General features: G+C 49.7%; 8 protein-coding genes across 8 annotated transcripts; 4 read left to right on the plus strand and 4 right to left on the minus strand.

Moving 5' to 3' along the window:
* Positions 1–341: 341 nt before the first annotated feature.
* Positions 342–1,824, minus strand: N7443_002458 (acyl-CoA dehydrogenase family protein; the record flags this gene model as incomplete). The annotated part of the gene is made up of 4 exons (XM_056882514.1): positions 342–847; positions 900–989; positions 1,042–1,269; positions 1,332–1,824. The coding sequence occupies 4 exons, from the start codon at positions 1,822–1,824 to the stop codon at positions 342–344; spliced, it is 1,317 nt and encodes a 438-aa protein (XP_056744355.1).
* A 411-nt stretch (positions 1,825–2,235) lies between these two features.
* On the minus strand, positions 2,236–4,560 carry N7443_002459 (putative protein kinase; the record flags this gene model as incomplete). Its single annotated transcript, XM_056882515.1, has 1 exon — positions 2,236–4,560. One exon carries the CDS (start codon positions 4,558–4,560, stop codon positions 2,236–2,238), a length of 2,325 nt encoding a protein of 774 aa, XP_056744356.1.
* A 936-nt stretch (positions 4,561–5,496) lies between these two features.
* Positions 5,497–8,923, plus strand: N7443_002460 (DNA-directed DNA polymerase delta POL3; the record flags this gene model as incomplete). The annotated part of the gene is made up of 3 exons (XM_056882516.1): positions 5,497–5,886; positions 5,949–8,131; positions 8,185–8,923. The coding sequence occupies 3 exons, from the start codon at positions 5,497–5,499 to the stop codon at positions 8,921–8,923; spliced, it is 3,312 nt and encodes a 1,103-aa protein (XP_056744357.1).
* A 290-nt stretch (positions 8,924–9,213) lies between these two features.
* Positions 9,214–10,244, plus strand: N7443_002461 (uncharacterized protein; the record flags this gene model as incomplete). The annotated part of the gene is made up of 3 exons (XM_056882517.1): positions 9,214–9,312; positions 9,428–9,589; positions 9,786–10,244. The coding sequence occupies 3 exons, from the start codon at positions 9,214–9,216 to the stop codon at positions 10,242–10,244; spliced, it is 720 nt and encodes a 239-aa protein (XP_056744358.1).
* Positions 10,245–11,635: 1,391 nt separating this feature from the next.
* N7443_002462 (cyanate hydratase) lies at positions 11,636–12,366 on the plus strand (the record flags this gene model as incomplete). Its single annotated transcript, XM_056882518.1, has 3 exons — positions 11,636–11,811; positions 11,860–11,958; positions 12,057–12,366. 3 exons carry the CDS (start codon positions 11,636–11,638, stop codon positions 12,364–12,366), a joined length of 585 nt encoding a protein of 194 aa, XP_056744359.1.
* A 1,832-nt stretch (positions 12,367–14,198) lies between these two features.
* Positions 14,199–14,756, minus strand: N7443_002463 (uncharacterized protein; the record flags this gene model as incomplete). The annotated part of the gene is made up of 1 exon (XM_056882519.1): positions 14,199–14,756. One exon carries the CDS (start codon positions 14,754–14,756, stop codon positions 14,199–14,201), a length of 558 nt encoding a protein of 185 aa, XP_056744360.1.
* An 832-nt stretch (positions 14,757–15,588) lies between these two features.
* Positions 15,589–15,961, plus strand: N7443_002464 (uncharacterized protein; the record flags this gene model as incomplete). The annotated part of the gene is made up of 3 exons (XM_056882520.1): positions 15,589–15,729; positions 15,798–15,859; positions 15,916–15,961. 3 exons carry the CDS (start codon positions 15,589–15,591, stop codon positions 15,959–15,961), a joined length of 249 nt encoding a protein of 82 aa, XP_056744361.1.
* Positions 15,962–16,625: 664 nt separating this feature from the next.
* On the minus strand, positions 16,626–17,218 carry cyn1 (putative cyanate hydratase; the record flags this gene model as incomplete). The annotated part of the gene is made up of 3 exons (XM_056882521.1): positions 16,626–16,647; positions 16,710–17,149; positions 17,198–17,218. 3 exons carry the CDS (start codon positions 17,216–17,218, stop codon positions 16,626–16,628), a joined length of 483 nt encoding a protein of 160 aa, XP_056744362.1.
* Between the last annotated feature and the right edge of the window lie 421 nt (positions 17,219–17,639).

Consider the following 17,639-nt stretch of genomic DNA (forward strand, 5'->3'; position numbering starts at 1 on the left):
CATCGTTCCTCTCGGGGCGGTGATACCGGGGGTTTGCCGGTTTAGTGGGTCAGGGTTTTGCTGATGCAGATCTGTGGTTGGACGAATTGGTAGTGGCTCAATAGTGACTGGTAATTATTGGTCTAGCGGATAAGGCTACTGCTCCGCTCCAGCTCTGCCACATCCCGCTGAAGAGGCTGAAGTTCGTGACGCGGTTTCACTGTGCCTGAAACTGAGCGCCCTACAAAAGCGGCAACTGCTAGAATAGGAAAGCCCCACTTGGCAGGGAAAATCCGGTACGTATAGGTACATAGATACAACACAAATTGACAGCTCTCCACATGGCGCTCAATTGAGCACCTTCAAACCTTCGACTGTCGCTTCTCAAGTGCCTGTCGCCGCGTCTTCAGTGCCTTGGTCTCTTCTTGGAGTGCAAGGCCCATCATAATCTCTTCGCTTCCACCGCCAACAACATGGACACGAGCATCGCGACTGATCTGCTCAACGCGTGCTCCTTTGCCGGCCTTATTGTATCCCGCACCTCCGAAAATCTGCTGTGCCTCCCTGACACTCTTCTCCAAGGCTCGGGTGGACATCACCTTCAACAGCGCAGTCATACCACCAATTTTGACATTATCAACAGGTTGGTCTTTGGTGAGCTCGAGAATGTTGACTAATTGTTCCATAAATGCGTAGGCTGGCTCAATCATTAAACCGAATTTGAAAATCTTGGATTGAATTGCCTGCTTTTGAATCAAAGGGGAGCCGAAGGTCTCGCGCTGGATTGCGTAGTTGAATGCGTCTTCGGCACAGACGCGGGCTAATCGCAGGGATGCACATGCCAGAGCCAAACGCTCGGGGTTGAAGTCTTGATCATACAATTAGCTTTTTCTATTACCTTCATGCACATCAAAACCCACTAGACATGATCAAGGGGAATCCCTTATCCTCCTCTCCGATGCGGTTCTCGACTGGGACGCGGACTTCGTCTAGTTCAATGAATGTTGACCCTGCCATTATGTTAAATCAAAAAGACTTGCAGCTCCCACGCGATACGCATACCACTAGCATTCACACCCGAGTTGAACATCCGCCGGCGAGTGACGCCCTTGGCCGCCAAAGGGATAACAAGCAAACTGATGCCTGTTCTCCCCGGACCACCCGTACGTACTGCAGCGGTACAATAGTCCGCCCAAAGACCATTAGTTATCCACTTCTTCGCGCCATTGACAATATAAAAATCGCCCTCACGCTTGGCAGTGGTCTTGATATTGGCAACATCGGAGCCAGCTATAGTAAAACACAAAAATATTAGCTCAGTTGCACCCAACCCCTCTCAACAGTCATCTTACCATCCGGCTCCGTAATTCCCAAGCAGAACCTAATGTCACCCTTCGCAACACCCGGCAACCAGCGCTTCTGCTGCTCCAGCGTGCCAAATTTAGCGATAGGCGGACATCCGATTCCATTCCCACCACCCAGACCCCAAACTACACCAACAAACCCGACGCGCGTGAGCTCATCACCCACAATAAGCCCACACCATGTATCCCACTTGTCGCGAGGCACATTACCAGGAAGTGCTAATCCAGCGGCATTCTCATGGGTAGTGAGGGGATGAACAATACTGAAGCCGAGCTCGCAATGGCGTCGTCGTACAGACTCGGGGACTTGTCCAGCAGCTTCCCACTCCTGGGCATAGGGTGCAATGGACGTATCGACATAATCGCGGACCCAGGCGCGGAGGTTATGGTGCAAGTCGGTGTAGTAGGGGTTGCTTACGTCGAGCTGGGGTAGAAGGGGCTCACTGTAGGGCGCTGTCGGGGCGCGGAGAGAACGCGCCATTATGCAATAGTTGGATTCTGGAAATCAAGTTGAAGTTGGTTCCAGGTAGTTTCACATCTTGAACCGGAAAGATGGTATTTGAATGCGGGGAAGGAACACTCGGCCCAGGTGCGTGTGAAGAAGCTCCACCAGGCCGAGGCCCGAAGATGTCGATCACTTGCACACGCGCGCCACGGTGGAAGATAATCCATATAGGCGACTTATTTTTATGCATAGTATTATTCCGATACAGTTAGAAAGAAATGAACAATTGTATTGAGAGAGGTTCCAGAAACCATTGGTACTAAAGAGATTCAGGGAAAATGAGCCCGTCATTCACGTCGGTACACTTGCTGTGAGAGAAGAGTATGCAGTATATTTATGCAGGGTATAGACGAGCATTAAATTATGAAATAAAGTCCTTTGACAAGATCAATTCCGCGGCTGCAATCGCTTCACGGCCTTTTGAGTCTTGCGCAGGTGGTCTTTAACTTCCTGGCAGCTCCACCGTCTTCGTGACTGAGGCGTCAACATCCCTCGGATGCAGGTCATCAACGCGCCGGCTACCGTATCACCCCCATCCAACTGCGTTTCGCCATAGTCTATCTTCGCTGCAAAATCGTCAGGGAAAGAGATAGAACCGCGAGTCAGTTCGTTTAGAACTAATTGGCGCTCCATCTTCGTGTTCAATCGATACACAAGCTCAAACAGAATAACTCCCAGGGAGTAGACATCGAGTTTTTCATCGATTTTATAATCTTCAAAGTAGTCTGAGGTCGGACTCGATGGATCGCTAATGGCTGGTGGGCGATAAAACTCAGTTCCCACGACGCGTTGAATCTTAGGGCCATCGTGGTATGGTGTCACCGCATTATCGGCCGCAGCCCCATCAAGATGAGAGATATCAGCAACTAGGCCGAAGTCTCCGATCCGTGGTCGACAAAATTGTGTTGGGGAATTTTGATCGGAGCAACAAATACCGCAAATGATCCGATCGCTGTTCTCAGGCAAAGACAGGAAGATGTTCGCTGGCTTCAAATCACGGTGAGCGATGCCCTTTGCATGAAGATACTCAACACCAGAAATAATGTCAAGCATGAGTCTCAATGAAGGCATCATGTGGAAGCAATGCCGTCGGGAAGGAGCATCACCGATGGGACTGGATGCAGCTTGAGAGTTGAGATAAGAGTTAAGAGAGATCGGATGGAGCGACATTTGGATGTGAAGAATGACAGCTGGTGGTGGTTGACTATTCGGTTTAAAACGACATTGTACCTGCAGTTTAGACTGATCCTGGCTGAATCCATCGGTGAAAATGTCGTCCGTTCCTCCGTATGTGGATGTTTGACCATATGAGGGGTTCTTGAAGTTCCGAGGAATGGACTCGATATCATCATCGTCCTCTAGACCCGCAACAGAGCTTTTCTTCGAGCGGCAAGAAGATGAGGTGGCGTGGCTGTGCAAACGGTGTATCCTGTTGTGGAACCCGAACTCATCTGGGACGGAGCCGGGCACGGAACTTGAGGGCGAATCCATGGCTGAACCCCTAGAGTGTTCAAACACGATACCCATACTGGGCTCGTTCGAGCCTTGGCTATATATCTCACTCCGCGAGGACTCGTAGCCCTGCGTCTGCTGCTCGAAGGGTACTCGAGTATCACTCTTGAGTCCCTTATGAATATCTTCCATGGGGTACTTAGAAAGATCAACATGTGCCTGTTCCACCCATGCACCGTAATACCGCACAATATTAGTATGCTCGAGGCGGGCAAGGGTCCGAATCTCTTTCATGATGGTCTCTAGCTGATTCTGTCCTCCGTATTGTAACTGATCAAGGCGTCGTTGGCTCAGAGGAATTTTCTTGACAGCGTAGTCTTGTCCATCTATGTGATTCGTGACATGGTACACCTCGCCAAACGATCCTCGCCCAAGAACTTTGAGCTCACTGAACTCGACCGCATAGCGCGACATGAGGTTCAAAGATGGGGCTGAAGGCTGATTAAACAATGGCATGCTCACCGGTGAGCTGCCGAAGAGGGGCCTGGAAGGCTGCGGCAGTGGTCTTGCACCAGTGGGAATTCCGTCCAGCACGTCAACCTTGCCAATTGAAGGAAGGTGAGTTCTTTCGGCACTCCAGAACTGAGCGCCGCTTTCTGTAAAATTGCTTCCGTTTTGATACCTTGTTACCAATGCCATCTCTTCGCCGCCTTCAATTGGAGATCGCGGTTGAGGTTCGTTCAAATTGAATTCTTCAAGCGCAGAGCGGCCGAGGAAGTCAAGATTATCACGGTAGGTCTGTCTTGTAGCGCCAAGCTCTTCTCGGTCGATCCCCTCTGCCAGAACACCATGAGATGACAAGAATTGAGACTTGTACTCGTACAGTTTCTTGCCTAGGTACTGGGCCTCGGGGCATTGTCGGGTAAATCGTCTATTAGACCCTGCTTGGACATTGAGAATCTCCGCGGCTCGGGTTTGGCAGTAAAACTCCAACAGGGCAGTGGTCACCATGTGACCATGATGCTCAACATTAATGTCCAGCGCATCCTGTGATATAGACAAATCGTCTAGCGAGACTGAAGCATCCACACTGCTGCTAGATGCCATTTTTTCAGAGGATCGGTCCTTGCTAGCTCGTCGAGACCCAGAGCTGGGGTCGCTTCTTAGGATTGGCGATGGGGGCTCATGGTGATCGCCTGTGTCGGATTCTGAATCTGGGTCAGACGAAGAGATATCGGCGGCTGACCTGAACATTGACATGCTGATAGGTATTGGTATTTGCGAGCCAAGAAGAGAAGGAAACTCAAGTCAAAATCATGCCTACGCCATGGAAACAAGGTTTATAGGCAAAATCATTCAATGAGATGTCCTTTCAGAACCGCTGCACAGGTGTTTGTGAAATCAGAAATGTTTCCACCCGGTCGTAGTGGGGTATATAGATTTGGCGGGCGCGAACACAAACAGCGAAGTCGGCACCGAAAGTATCAAGTAAGTACACGATAGTCAAAAAAGACTGCCATGAGGTTCCTAGAGGACACGGTAGATAAATATCATATGAAGCCAGCTGTTAACATGCCCGGGGCCAAGACAGGCGATGATTGACTCAAGTTTCCATCGGATTCCAAGTGTCTCTGACAGGGCGTAGGCGGGCTGCGTTTAAGCCCACCGCGAAACAGGCAACTATAACAGTCAGAGACTGTATGTATGCAGCAAGGAGTCGGATATTGAAACAACGATTCGAGGAAATCTGAAAATGGTTGAGATTACAGATGGCGATGCCAAGGGCGAAGGGGCAAAAGCGACGAACCATTCGTTTCTGCCGGCAGAACACGCTTCCCGGCCGCTGCCGCAGTGACATCTACATCAAGACATTGATTAAAGGGAGAATTACGAGTCGGGATTGATGCGGCCAGATGAGATCAATTAGGAGCGAGAGAGTTCAAGTCCAACCCATGCTAGTATTAGTACTAATACAAGGATAGTTGCTAGCTACTAATCCAAAGTACCGCCAATTCATACACGATAAGCCTATCTTACATTATCGCCACGTGACAAATCACGCGTTAAGAGCGTCACGTCGAGGGCGCGACGTGCGACACGACTTGATTAGTTGCCCGCCCAACACATTCTCTTCTCACTTGCTTCACCTTCCCCACGACTTCTCGAAGGTGTACCCATATACCTTGAGTTGTCATCATGCCTGAAGCTATCATGCCCCAGAAGCGGGTTCTGGGCGACGCTACCAACAAGGAACTCAACGCCTTCGCGTCTCCCAACGCAATGAAGAAGCGCAAGCTTGATAACGAGTCCGGTGGGCTCAAGCCGCTTACACAGAAACCCTTCCGGAAAGGATTCGGCTCAACGCAGCCCCAAAAAAGTACATTCGAGGAAGAGGTTCTTGAGAAGATGACCCAGGATATCAACGATCTCAAACAAAGCAATGCCGAGAAGGACCAGCAATGGGAACGCCCTCCTCTTGGAGTGTTCGATCCAGCAACAGATAATATCTGTTTCCAGCAGATTGATGCGGAGGAAGGACGAATGGCTGGAGACAAGATGGCTGTCCGTCTCTTCGGTGTCACCGAGGTAATTTCACCTTTAAGCCGGTTGTCTTGTCGAGTCATATTGTATCTAACAAGCATTCGCAGGCCGGCCAATCAGTCTTGCTTCACGTCACCGGGTTCCAACACTACCTCTACATCGCTGCCCCCGTCGGCTTCACCAAGGAGGATTGCCAGCCCTACAAAGCTTTCCTCGAGACCAAACTGGCACAAAATTCCCCGGCCATCCAACGTGTGGAGGTCACATTACGGGAGAACATCTATGGATTCCAGGGTAACCAGAAAACCTGGTACCTCAAGATTACCGTCACGGACCCGAGGTTCATTTCCAGACTACGTAGCGCTCTGGAAACCGGCAGTGGCACCATGAACTACAAGGGCCTATGGAGCAGCTCTGACAGTGGAATTCTCACTTTCGACAATATTCAATATCTATTGAGATTTATGATCGACACGGGCCTGCACGGCATGTCGTGGGTCGAAGCAAAGGCCGGGAAATATGAGCTTATCCCAGAAGATGAGAAGCAGTCAACTTGTCAATTAGAGGCTATCATCGATTATCGTGACATGATCGCCCATGCGCCCAATGGTGAATGGGCCAAGATGGCCCCCCTTCGTGTCCTGTCTTTTGATATTGAGTGTGCTGGACGGCAAGGTATCTTCCCTGAGCCTGACGTCGACCCCGTCATTCAGATCGCCAATGTCGTCTCTCGATACGGAGACAGCAAGCCCTTCGTCCGAAACGTATTTTGTCTTGATACTACCAGTCTCATTGTCAACACACAGATTTTGGAATTCGACAAGGAGGAGAGGATGCTCATGGCCTGGAAAGACTTCGTGCAGAAGGTTGATCCCGATGTGATTATCGGTTACAACATTGCGAACTTCGATTTCCCCTACCTTCTGGATCGGGCAAAACATTTAAAATGCACCAACTTTCCTTACTGGACACGACTGCAGAAGATGAAGACGGAAGCCAAGGAGTCCAGTTTCTCTAGCAAGCAGATGGGTAACCGAGAGACAAAAACGACAAATACCAACGGCCGAATCCAGCTTGATCTTTTGCAATTGGTGCAACGTGATCATCAACTCCGAAGTTATACCCTCAATTCCGTGTCGTACGAATTCCTGGGTGAGCAAAAAGAAGATGTCCACCACACAATGATTACAGAATTGTTCAATGGAACACCAGACTCTCGTCGCCGTTTGGCGGTATACTGCTTGAAAGATGCTTATCTACCACAACGATTGATGGACAAACTGATGTGTCTTGTCAACTACACTGAGATGGCAAGAGTCACGGGTGTTCCATTCATGTACCTGCTCTCTCGCGGCCAACAAGTCAAGTTTATCAGTCAACTGTTCCGGAAGGCTCGGGAGGAACAGCTTGTCATTCCCAATTCTAAATCTCAGGACGAGCAGGACTATGAGGGTGCGACCGTTATTGAACCAAAGCGAGGATACTACGGTGTACCAATTGCGACCCTCGATTTCGCATCTCTATATCCCTCTATCATTCAAGCGCACAACCTCTGCTACACTACCCTTCTTAACAAAACCAGTGTCGAGAAGCTCGGCCTCAAGAAAGATGAGGATTACATCGTGACGCCAAACGGAGACATGTTCTGCACCGCTAAAGTCCGCAAGGGTCTTTTGTCTCAGATTCTCGAGGAACTTTTGGGTGCGCGAAAACGCGCGAAGAAGGAGCTGGCCACTGAGAAGGATCCCTTCAAAAAGGCTGTGCTGAACGGTCGTCAGCTTGCTTTGAAGATCAGCGCAAACAGTGTGTACGGTCTAACAGGTGCTACTGTCGGAAAGCTGCCCTGTCTGCCCATTGCCAGTAGTACAACTAGTTATGGCCGTCAGATGATTGAGAAGACCAAGCAGGAGGTGGAATCTCGCTATACCATCGCCAATGGCTACTCTCACGACGCCCAGGTCATCTACGGTGATACTGATTCAGTCATGGTCAAGTTTGGAGTGACTGAATTGGCAGACGCAATGAAACTCGGCGAGGAGGCCGCAGATTTAGTTTCATCCAAGTTCATCAAACCTATCAAGCTTGAGTTCGAAAAGGTATACTTCCCTTATCTGCTGATCAACAAGAAGCGGTATGCCGGTCTTTACTGGACCAACACCACCAAGCACGACAAGATGGACACCAAGGGTATTGAGACCGTGCGTCGTGATAACTGTCTGCTTGTCCAAAACGTCATCGAGACAGTGTTGAACAAGATTCTCATCGAGAGAGACGTCGATGGCGCTCAAGAGTAAGTAAATGACTGTTCGGTTCTGTGATACAGTAGCTGATATTGTTAAATAGCTATGTCAAGTCGACCATTTCGGACCTCCTACAGAACAAGGTTGATATGTCGAAGCTGGTCATCACCAAGGCCCTCTCACAGAAGGAGTACGCTGGCAAGCAGGCCCACGTCGAGCTGGCCAAGCGCATGACCAAACGTGACGCGGGCTCTGCACCTGCTTTGGGTGACCGCGTGGCCTACGTTATGATCAAGGGTGCAGCCAACTCCAAAGGTTACGAGCGGGCCGAAGATCCCATTTACGTCTTGGAAAATAACATCCCCATCGATACCAAATACTACTTAGACAACCAGCTTGCCAACCCGCTTGGTCGTATATTCGAGCCCATGTTGGGTGAGAAGAAGGCCAATCAACTGCTGACGGGTGAACACACTCGGTCTATTTCCGTTGCTGCGCCCAGCTTGGGTGGCTTGATGAAATTCACCAAGAAGACCCAGACCTGCATGGGCTGCAAGAAGCCGCTCTCGGGCAAGGAGGAGCAGGATGGTGCCGTGTGTCAGAACTGCCGGCCACGTCTCGGAGAGCTCTACACCAAAGCCTTGACCAAGACATCTGATCTCGAAGTTCGATTCGGACGACTCTGGACACAATGTCAGCGCTGCCAGGGTAGTCTTCACTGTGAGGTCATTTGCTCATCACGCGACTGCCCTATCTTCTACATGCGGATGAAGGCTAAGAAGGATGTTGAGGATTCACAGAAAGAGCTGGGTCGGTTTGACAATGATGCTGGCGCATGGTGATTAACGTAATTGTATGATGCTAGCGGGGGATTCTTTTTGCTCCATAGCAAGGATTATGGGCATGGATGGCGTTTAATGACTCGGGCTGTACACAATAATTTAGAACTATTCACTCAAGGATGAGAAATGGATATTTTCATGAAATTTATGTCCGAAGCGATTGTAGTCTCATCTTGAAGTCGCACTTGCTTTAAATCGATCGCCGAACTCTTGGCGCGGAGAAGCTCCGTTTTCTCCGCCGATCCTTGCAAGCTTCTCGACATCCTTTCCAGCCCTCGAGGCCTCACAATATGGGCGCAAACTTCTACTCGAATGGAACCGGTCATGGTCAACCGAACTCACCATTCAATGATTTTCAGACCAACACAGCTTCGATCCCCTGGGCAGAGGTATGTCGTCATAGCCAAATTTCCGTCGCGTGGGCCCAAACAATGCGAGCGAGGGGCACAGCTTGCCTTTCATTACTGAAAAAAGAGCTTGCTAACATATTACCTCACTGAAAAGATCTTCTCGCGCCACGAAAACGTTCTCTCGGCCCATCTGGAAATGCTGGATTCGGTGAAACGACATGTCGCACAGGACGGCGAGGCCTTTCGCGCTGTCTCCTCAATGGTGAACAAGACGATTCAGACAATGAACCAGTTTAAGGTGGTCAGGAAACATATGGTTTGTCACTCTACTGCGTTTACTCCGAGTTGTGTGGCTACAACTAATACTTGCCTACTAGTTGACCAGTACGTTCATCGACATTCCTCTTGAAACGCACCACGCCGATCCCTATCTGCTCATTGAATCTAATAATGTCCCTACAGAGAAACCGCATGAGAATCCCTTTTTCTTCGCCTCTTCGTCAACTTCCAAGACGCATGCTCGGCAAACACCCACCCCACAGTCCACGGATGTCGAGTTAACGAGCCAGAGGAAGCGACCAAGGACCGAGAAAGAGAGAGATACCACGACTACAGAGTCCGAAACAACCTGGCAATCAGAAGTTCCAGTCTCGAAACGAAAGCGCGACATCACTTCCCACCCGGTCGCTGAGGACTTCCACCATACCTCTGGTTCCCTCGAGACAGAAGATATTTCGGAAGAAGTCCAGCGTCGACTACGAATCAAGGAAGAACGTCGGCGACAAAAAGATGAGGTCAAGCCCGAAAAACGCAAGCGAGAAAGTATGGTTTCCAACGAGAGCACGTCCCCGGACAACTCTGAGCACCGAAAGAAGCGCGTTAGGACGGGTCATGACTCGAAACGAGATGGCGAGATAACGACAGAGACGAAGGCGAATGTAAAGACAAGGAGATATAAGAAGACCCGTTAAATGGCAAAGGCTCACCATACCCTATTATTATTTTCCCCGCCTTTGTCTGCGGCTTTGTTCATAGGCCTACTTTCGCATATGACAGTTGGTGCACCGAGGCACCTATTGTGTTCTACGCCGTTATCCCTGCTTTGCTCCTAGGTCTGTTCTGAGATCTGTTCAGGCTATTCATATTCTTATGTGCCCTCATTTGAAGAAGCTCTACCAACGCTGGTCTAATCGAGGCCCAAGGAGGAGCTTCAGCGGGTGCACCAGAGCCGTCAAAGGAGTGGCCTTTCTTTAATGACGATCGCCATTAAAGACGGCTATATCGGACTGCGGTTCTACTATATACATAAGTTTAAGAAAAAAGCATTAACTTGACAGCTTTGACATTGTCTTTTCTCCCACATTGTACTCATAAACCGTCTTGAGAGATATACTCACCTTCCGTCATACATCGGTATTCAGCATAGCCGTCTCCTACCGATATCGAAAACGGATTTCTACACTCCGCCGCTCCTTTGAGTTGTGTGCAAGCCTTACGACATTCATACCCCGAGACCTACCGAATACGCGAGCGTTGTCTAAATGAACTGCGGTCGTCCATTTAGGGCTAAGTCCGGACTGGCATACGATCTTCTTGCCTGAACTACACTATTCTATTTTTGGGTTGAACTAGAACACCTTCATCTTACTTTTCAGACCATTACTTGATTCAGTCTAGGATCCCGTTGCAAATCCGTGGTTCGATCTCCTAGCCTTCACAGCCACCTCGCCGGCGCTTAAACAGCTAATCCTCTCCTGGGCATCGGACTTGGGACATTGCATCCCGATTCTCAATCCAATTCGGATCAGGCCTGCCCTCAGCTACCCCAGATTCTCGCGTCTCTCTTATTTCTTTTCTCCTTCTTCTTCACCCTCTTACATGAGCCGGGTCATCCTGCATACTATACTTGCATCCTACACTTCGCCGCGCAGCTCTTCTTCCTCTCTCCACATCCAACATCTGAAGGAACCATTTCCCTCAGCCTCATATCCAGATTCGTTCCAGTGTGCCCAAGTTTCTTATCCTGTTTCCAGTGGCTGGACTTGTAGGGGGCCATTACCTTGTGAATTCCTTCTTGCCTGCCAAATCTTTCTAACTTGAAACTTCAAACTTCAAAAATTGTTTAATCTCTTTTAATCGTGCGGATTCACAAGATCGTGGGAGCCTCTGAAGTTGAAAACCAGTCCTTGATCACGGGTTCGGAGCTTCTCTTGTTCGATTTCTGGGTACTGAGACAGGGTTGACAAAACATCACACTTCGTCCGATATCAATTAAAGATGGATTACTCCTCTTTTGACGGGCGCCTGGGTCAATACCACCCCCGGGACGGGCCTCGACCCGATTTGCTTCCACATTCCACAAATGGCTCAGGACCCCGGATCCCTAGAGACGAGCGAGGCTCGCGGTCGAATTCTCACTATCACAAAACCCAAAATCAAGATCAAAAAAAAACCTACGGTCGTCAAAACTACCACGGTAACCACAACTCCAACTACCGCAGCGGCCCTTACCAAGGTGACCGGACTTTCCACCAAGAGGTAATCTGACCATCTCCTCAAGGCATGATCAAGCTGACTGTTTGAAAGAACTATCGACTTGGGAACAACTACGGGCGAGCTCCTCCCTCAGGGCCTCGTTACCAACAAGGTCAGACCCAGGGCTATAACTCAAGCCATCGCCCTGGTGTAACCAATGGTCCCCGAGCGTACTTTTCCAAGCAAGAAAGTCGTCAGAACGATTATCAGGTCTCCAATTACCAAAACCATCAATTTGTTAATTCCAGTCACGACTCCAGCCGCCGATATTGTGGTGGCCGCAGCCGTGACAACAATCAAAACCAATCGCTGCAACAGCAACAGCCAGTCCCGGTGACCTCGCGTTACCGCTCATTTGACGAACCTGATCTCTTCGACGAACCCATCGAGCCTGTCGCTCCCATTTTGGGCTCTGATGGCATGTACTACGATGCCGAAGGTGACACCATCATCGAAGACGCACCCGAAGTCGACCTCGTCGCCATCGTCACTCAAGGCACCGTCGAGATGGCCAAGATCACTCAAAGCCTTCTCGAGCAAATTGCTGCCTTCGGTTGAAGCGTTCACAACGCTTCCCAGCTTTCATTTTCCTCAGTCGCCGCCTCTCGCGGTGTGCTAACTTCACCAACTTCCCGTTGGTAGCCACGCCTGAGCTCCTCGGCTGGTCGCGCGGTTACATTTTTTTTTTCACTTTTGACTTGTAAAGGGGAGAATATTTGTACTGCCTGTCCTGACCAGGGTTTTTACCTCGCGAGCCAAAGCCCGAGTGCCGCGAGGAGTTTCCCTTGGTCTCGTGGAATTCGTCTCAGATACCACGGCCCGAATGGGGGGATGGATAATATTTACACTTGGAGCGTCCATCGCTTTTTTTTTTTTTTGGTGCTTCGGTACTTCGAGCATCTACACTCATATATTGTTTTGTCTGCTCCATTGGCTGGAGCAACTCGTTTCTTCGTATGTCTCAGGCGGAATCGGTTACCACGAGTCGGAGAACACAGAAGGGGAGCCATGACCCTGGATGAGTCGCGACTTCGTGGGAACTGCTTTACGTCCTGAAACAGCTTCAAATTGAATGGAAACCCTTTTTTACCTTATTCTGCACAGAGCGGAAAGGTGAAAGGTGCCTTTCCATATCATTGTGCTGGCGGCACTGAAGTTGCGCCATGACTCTGGACGTCTTTGCCTGTCCTCTGATGAGGTTTCTTTTTTGATTCTCATCTTCACGCATTTGGTTCGTACATCGGTATAACCTACATCAACCAATTGAGACCGGGCATCTTCTTCAACTCTACCTTGTCATCCAAACCCGTACGTAGATCCATGTTGTAGATGGACCATTGCTTGCCCTCAATCACGAATATATAGTGTCCCGGTTCATCTCCGGGCCTACTACCCATTTTCTCAACCTGATCCATTTGAATTTCATCCGACGCTCTTACATACATCCCAGTCAAGATGGCACACAGAGTACTCACGGAAAGCGGGTACCGTCCCCGGACCTTTCCAAGGTTCTGCGTGGGGCAATTGGGCGCTCCCACACATGCGCTAAGCGAAACGACCCCTCATTTCAGTCATTTTGATTCCTGTTAATCTGATCTTTCTTTCCTCACCTCCTCAGTCTGGACATTGCTCCTCCATGCCTGATTGCCAGGCTTTTTTTACGCCGAGTAGCAGATTCTCTCCATGGAAACCGTTTGTATGCAAACCCCCACCACTCACCGCCCAAGTATGGGCAAAAAGAAGAGATCCCGAAAGCGGTGAGATACTGCCACCCATCGTCGGTTATAACTCACATTCAGGACACCTATCTTGTCCTTCGGGACATTTGGTCAAATGAAAATATACAGAGAAGATTAGCATGGCCCCTGCACTAAGGATGACACGCTCAATCAAAGAGAAGCTACCAGTTTTTTTTTGCTTTCCTTTGCTTCGTTGAGGTGTGAGCCCATATCAGACTATTCTCGTATGCTTTGCTGGTGCGCGTTCGAAACCAGCCTCGACTTCTTTTTCTTTTTCATCAACAAACATCTTGCGGGCCAACCCCAGCACCGGTATTGGACTAGGTAGAAATACTTTACAAAAAAGCAAGACTACTACATATTTACTCAAATTGACATTCAGTAGTGAACACATAGGGACAGATGAGATGTCCAGGTGCTCCAAGAGTAGAGGTGGATTGATAAAAGGTTATTTATATGAAAACGCCTGATCCCATGCTAATCCGAACTAAGTGGTGGTACATATATGGAGTCGTAGATATGACAAGAATGTGCAGCGAAGCAGATGGCGAAGGATGGCGAAGGTAGTCGGAAGTGAAGATCAGGACGCGAAGCCGATCAACAGAAGACGAAATCGGTGCTGGCGAATATGCATTTTCAGAACGCAAGCACTCACTCATCATCATCATCCTCCTCCTCCTCAGTCTTGCGACCCCAGTTCCAAACATCCCAGATATGATCCATGATCAAATCCCCATACCCCTTCCCCTCCTCAATAGCTTTCTGTTCCTCCCTCAGCCGGCGCTCCTTCCAACCAACCGACTCCCCACCCATCCACACACGATCAACAACACCCTGTTCCTGATCCTGACGAGCCTTCATTTTCTCCAATTCCTCGCCTGCGGCGTTTTGCATTTGCGCATCCCGCGCAGCCCGCAACTTGGCCTGAACTTCCTCGGCACGACCGCTAGGCAGCTCGCGCATGATACCAGGGCGTGTGGAGATTCGTGACTCGATTCGCTCGACGATACTGCGCCCTGTTCGTTCGTGCGTGATATAATTGGCAGAGAAAGCGAAGGCGCTGGCGAGCGCGACGGAGTTCAGGTCGAGTCTGCGTGGAGGGAGGGCGATGATGATAGGTGCCACGATGAGGAAGCCATAGGCGGTGTAGTTTTTGAAGCGCTCGTAATCGCGTTCGCGCTGGATTTGGGTTTCTGTGGGGGTGGCCATGGCTGCTGGGGGGTTTGGCCGCTATTGATCGTCTTGATGCGCGGATTCTACACGGAGTGAAAATTTACGGGAGACTGGACCTGCCATGTGTGCAGATCATGTGACCTGACACCAGTTTCCAAGAAACATTGAACATGAAACTTGTCTTTGGCCCTATGAGAATGATAAATTGATGGATAAACGAATGATCAGAAAATAATTGCCTCGCTAATTTTGTGAACCCTGAAACCGGCAGGTATGCGTGAAGCTGTTGAGCCACGGTGCGGGTGCCTAAAAATAAGTGGGATGTGCGCGAATGACGAAGCTTGTCGAAGCTTAGCGCTCCAGGGCTGAGTGCACATGTGGGGGTCTTACTCGGCGGATTGCACGTCGCCCGCAAATTGGAGTGTCCAGGCACCCACGATTTCTCAGGGGCGCCATCTCTTGTACCTAGGTTGGCCCGTTTTCTCGTAAATTGCCGATACACATCTTTGAAATGAACCCGTCTTGTTATTTAAATGAGATCATTAAAGCCCTCAGACAGCCACAGTGACGCTCTTAGGCCCAAGGTGAATGGTCGAGCGCCAACGTGGCAGGGCTTAGGGTGACTAGTGGACCTTCAGGGAGGCCCATAGGCCCGATTACGGTCATCTGTGACGAGGGTGACGACGCCAGGGCCTCCGGCTTAACCGAGAGTGGCTGAGGACTTGTATCACCTAGGGACAAGGGTTCGTAGTGAGATTGTAGTCCCCAGGGTATTAAAGAAACTCTACCCCCTCCTTTCTTTTCCACCCACTTCACTTCCCCTGAACCTACAACCTTTCGTCTTCCACCAATCTCTACAACCTTCACAATGTTCGGCAACATCTCTTCCTGGTTCTCCTCCAAGCAGGAGTCTGCTCCTGCCTGGGATGGTGCCACTGCCTCGGTCCAGAACCAGCAGCCCAGCAGCCCCGACGCTCCCTCCACTGAGCGCGTTGTCACTGAGCAGCCCGTATGTCCCTAATTTCCCATATGAAATCCGGTTCCTTGTTACTTTTGTACTGATATGCTTTCTTTCAGAACTCTCAGGAGAACATGATGAAGCTTCGCGGTGGTGGTGCCGGCGACGTCTGCTGCGGCCTGTATGTCACCCTCAATCTTCCATTCTTCAAACAAGCCTAAACTGACATGACCATAGCTGCGCTGGTCTCATGTGCTTCGAGTGCTGCGAGGACTGCTGCTAAGCAGCTCCCCCCAACAATCCCCATGCACAATCGCCGCTGGTCATATGATACCCTCGCACTACCGGTTTCCTTGACACATATCTAGACCGATAGACCTGACTCGGATACGGCGGCATGTGGGAATTGCGGTAGTACTTATGCTTGCGCTTTTGCGATACGTTTCTATTCGAGATGCCCTCTGTTATGATTATGCCTTTCTCGGCTGTTTGCTTGCGGGCGTCTTCCCTCTCGTTTCTGGAGTCGGGGCCCGTCGAATCAATACCCCTTTTTTAGCTGAGTAAATATTACTTTCCTGCTGGCATCAGGTGCTATCGTAGATATTACAACCGGGTATTAATTGTAGCTGTGCAGATAAGTCAATGACCTGCTCGCAAGTCCTTTGATGGCAATGTTTGGCATACATTGTGTGCCAGTTTAAGTTCTGACATGGCCGGCCATTACGATTTCTTGCCATGTCCCTGGAAGTCCTAGCGTAGGACCTACTAGGATATCTTGAGTATCGAAGAATACTAGAACTCATTCCAACTTGAAAGCCTTAATATCCTTGCTAAGGGCAGATACTCAAAAGGCACTTGGAGTAAAACGAATTCGTATTGAAAGTCAATCCATATATCTCAGCAATTAAAGTAAACAAGCAAAGTTCGTGAAATACCGTCCGTCCGTTTTAGAATCGAGAGAAGGGCAGCCTGCCAATGTTAGTCCGAAGCTTCTATTTTGTCCTTCTGCAGAGATCCTAATCCTAACTCACCATTTGCCGCGCAGCGTAATAACAGCCCAGTTGTTCCCCTCAGCATCCGTCTCCTTCTCGACACTGGTCGAGAAAGAGATGGCACTCATAATACCATCCCCAAACTTCTCATTGAGAATAGCCTTGTAGGCGTATCCATAGTTCTGCACAATTTCATACAGACGGTAGATCAAAGGCTCCTTGGGCGGCATCTCGACTGACTTGCCGCGATCGGGGAAACCATTGAGTTGCATCTCCAATTGCGAGTAGTCAATCATGAGCAAATCAGCCAGCTTGTGGATGTCCTCTGCAGAGGCTTTGGCCTGGCCGTAGAAGATAGCCGCAGTAGCGACCTCATTGCGACCGATGTGTTGGGCGATCTTCTCGAAGCTCAGTCGCTGGCGGGCCTTGGCGTGGAACAGAGTCTGCGATGCTGCAGGGAGATTAGGGTGTTGGGTGCTCTGATGGAGGTCAGCGCAGGATCAGAAGAGGGCAATTAGAAGGCATACGTCCAAAGTGGCGAGAGACATGGTGACGGTAGAAAATTCAGGGTCAGATCAGGTAGTGGGATGCGTGGATAAGGTGATGTCGGGACGTTTTATACTTGCGGGGCTGATCTCATTCTTACCTAAGGTGCGGGGGAATCCTGTAGCTCTCTCCCAAGTTCCTTCTGTCCCTTAGCTGCAGTTCAAACTGCCTAGTATTAATCTATTGTTGATATTAGATCATGAGGTTCCCTTTCTCTTGATCAATGAATTATCTCGCCATGGAAACATCTTGAAACTCGTCAATCTAAAATTTCAATACTCATACCGAGTACATGGCTAGAACACAACTACGTTGTTCAAATCCTAAGCAAGGCAACACGAATCAATTGATAGTCTATGAGTCTCTGCAACCATGAACCCTTCACCCTTAGCACTTCTGGCTTCGTGCGACCGCCATACATCG

The sequence above is a fragment of the Penicillium atrosanguineum genome, assembly GCF_028827265.1.
Source record: "Penicillium atrosanguineum strain IBT 20685 chromosome Unknown utg000002l_segment0_segment0, whole genome shotgun sequence".
NCBI classification, from domain to species: Eukaryota; Fungi; Ascomycota; class Eurotiomycetes; order Eurotiales; family Aspergillaceae; genus Penicillium; species Penicillium atrosanguineum.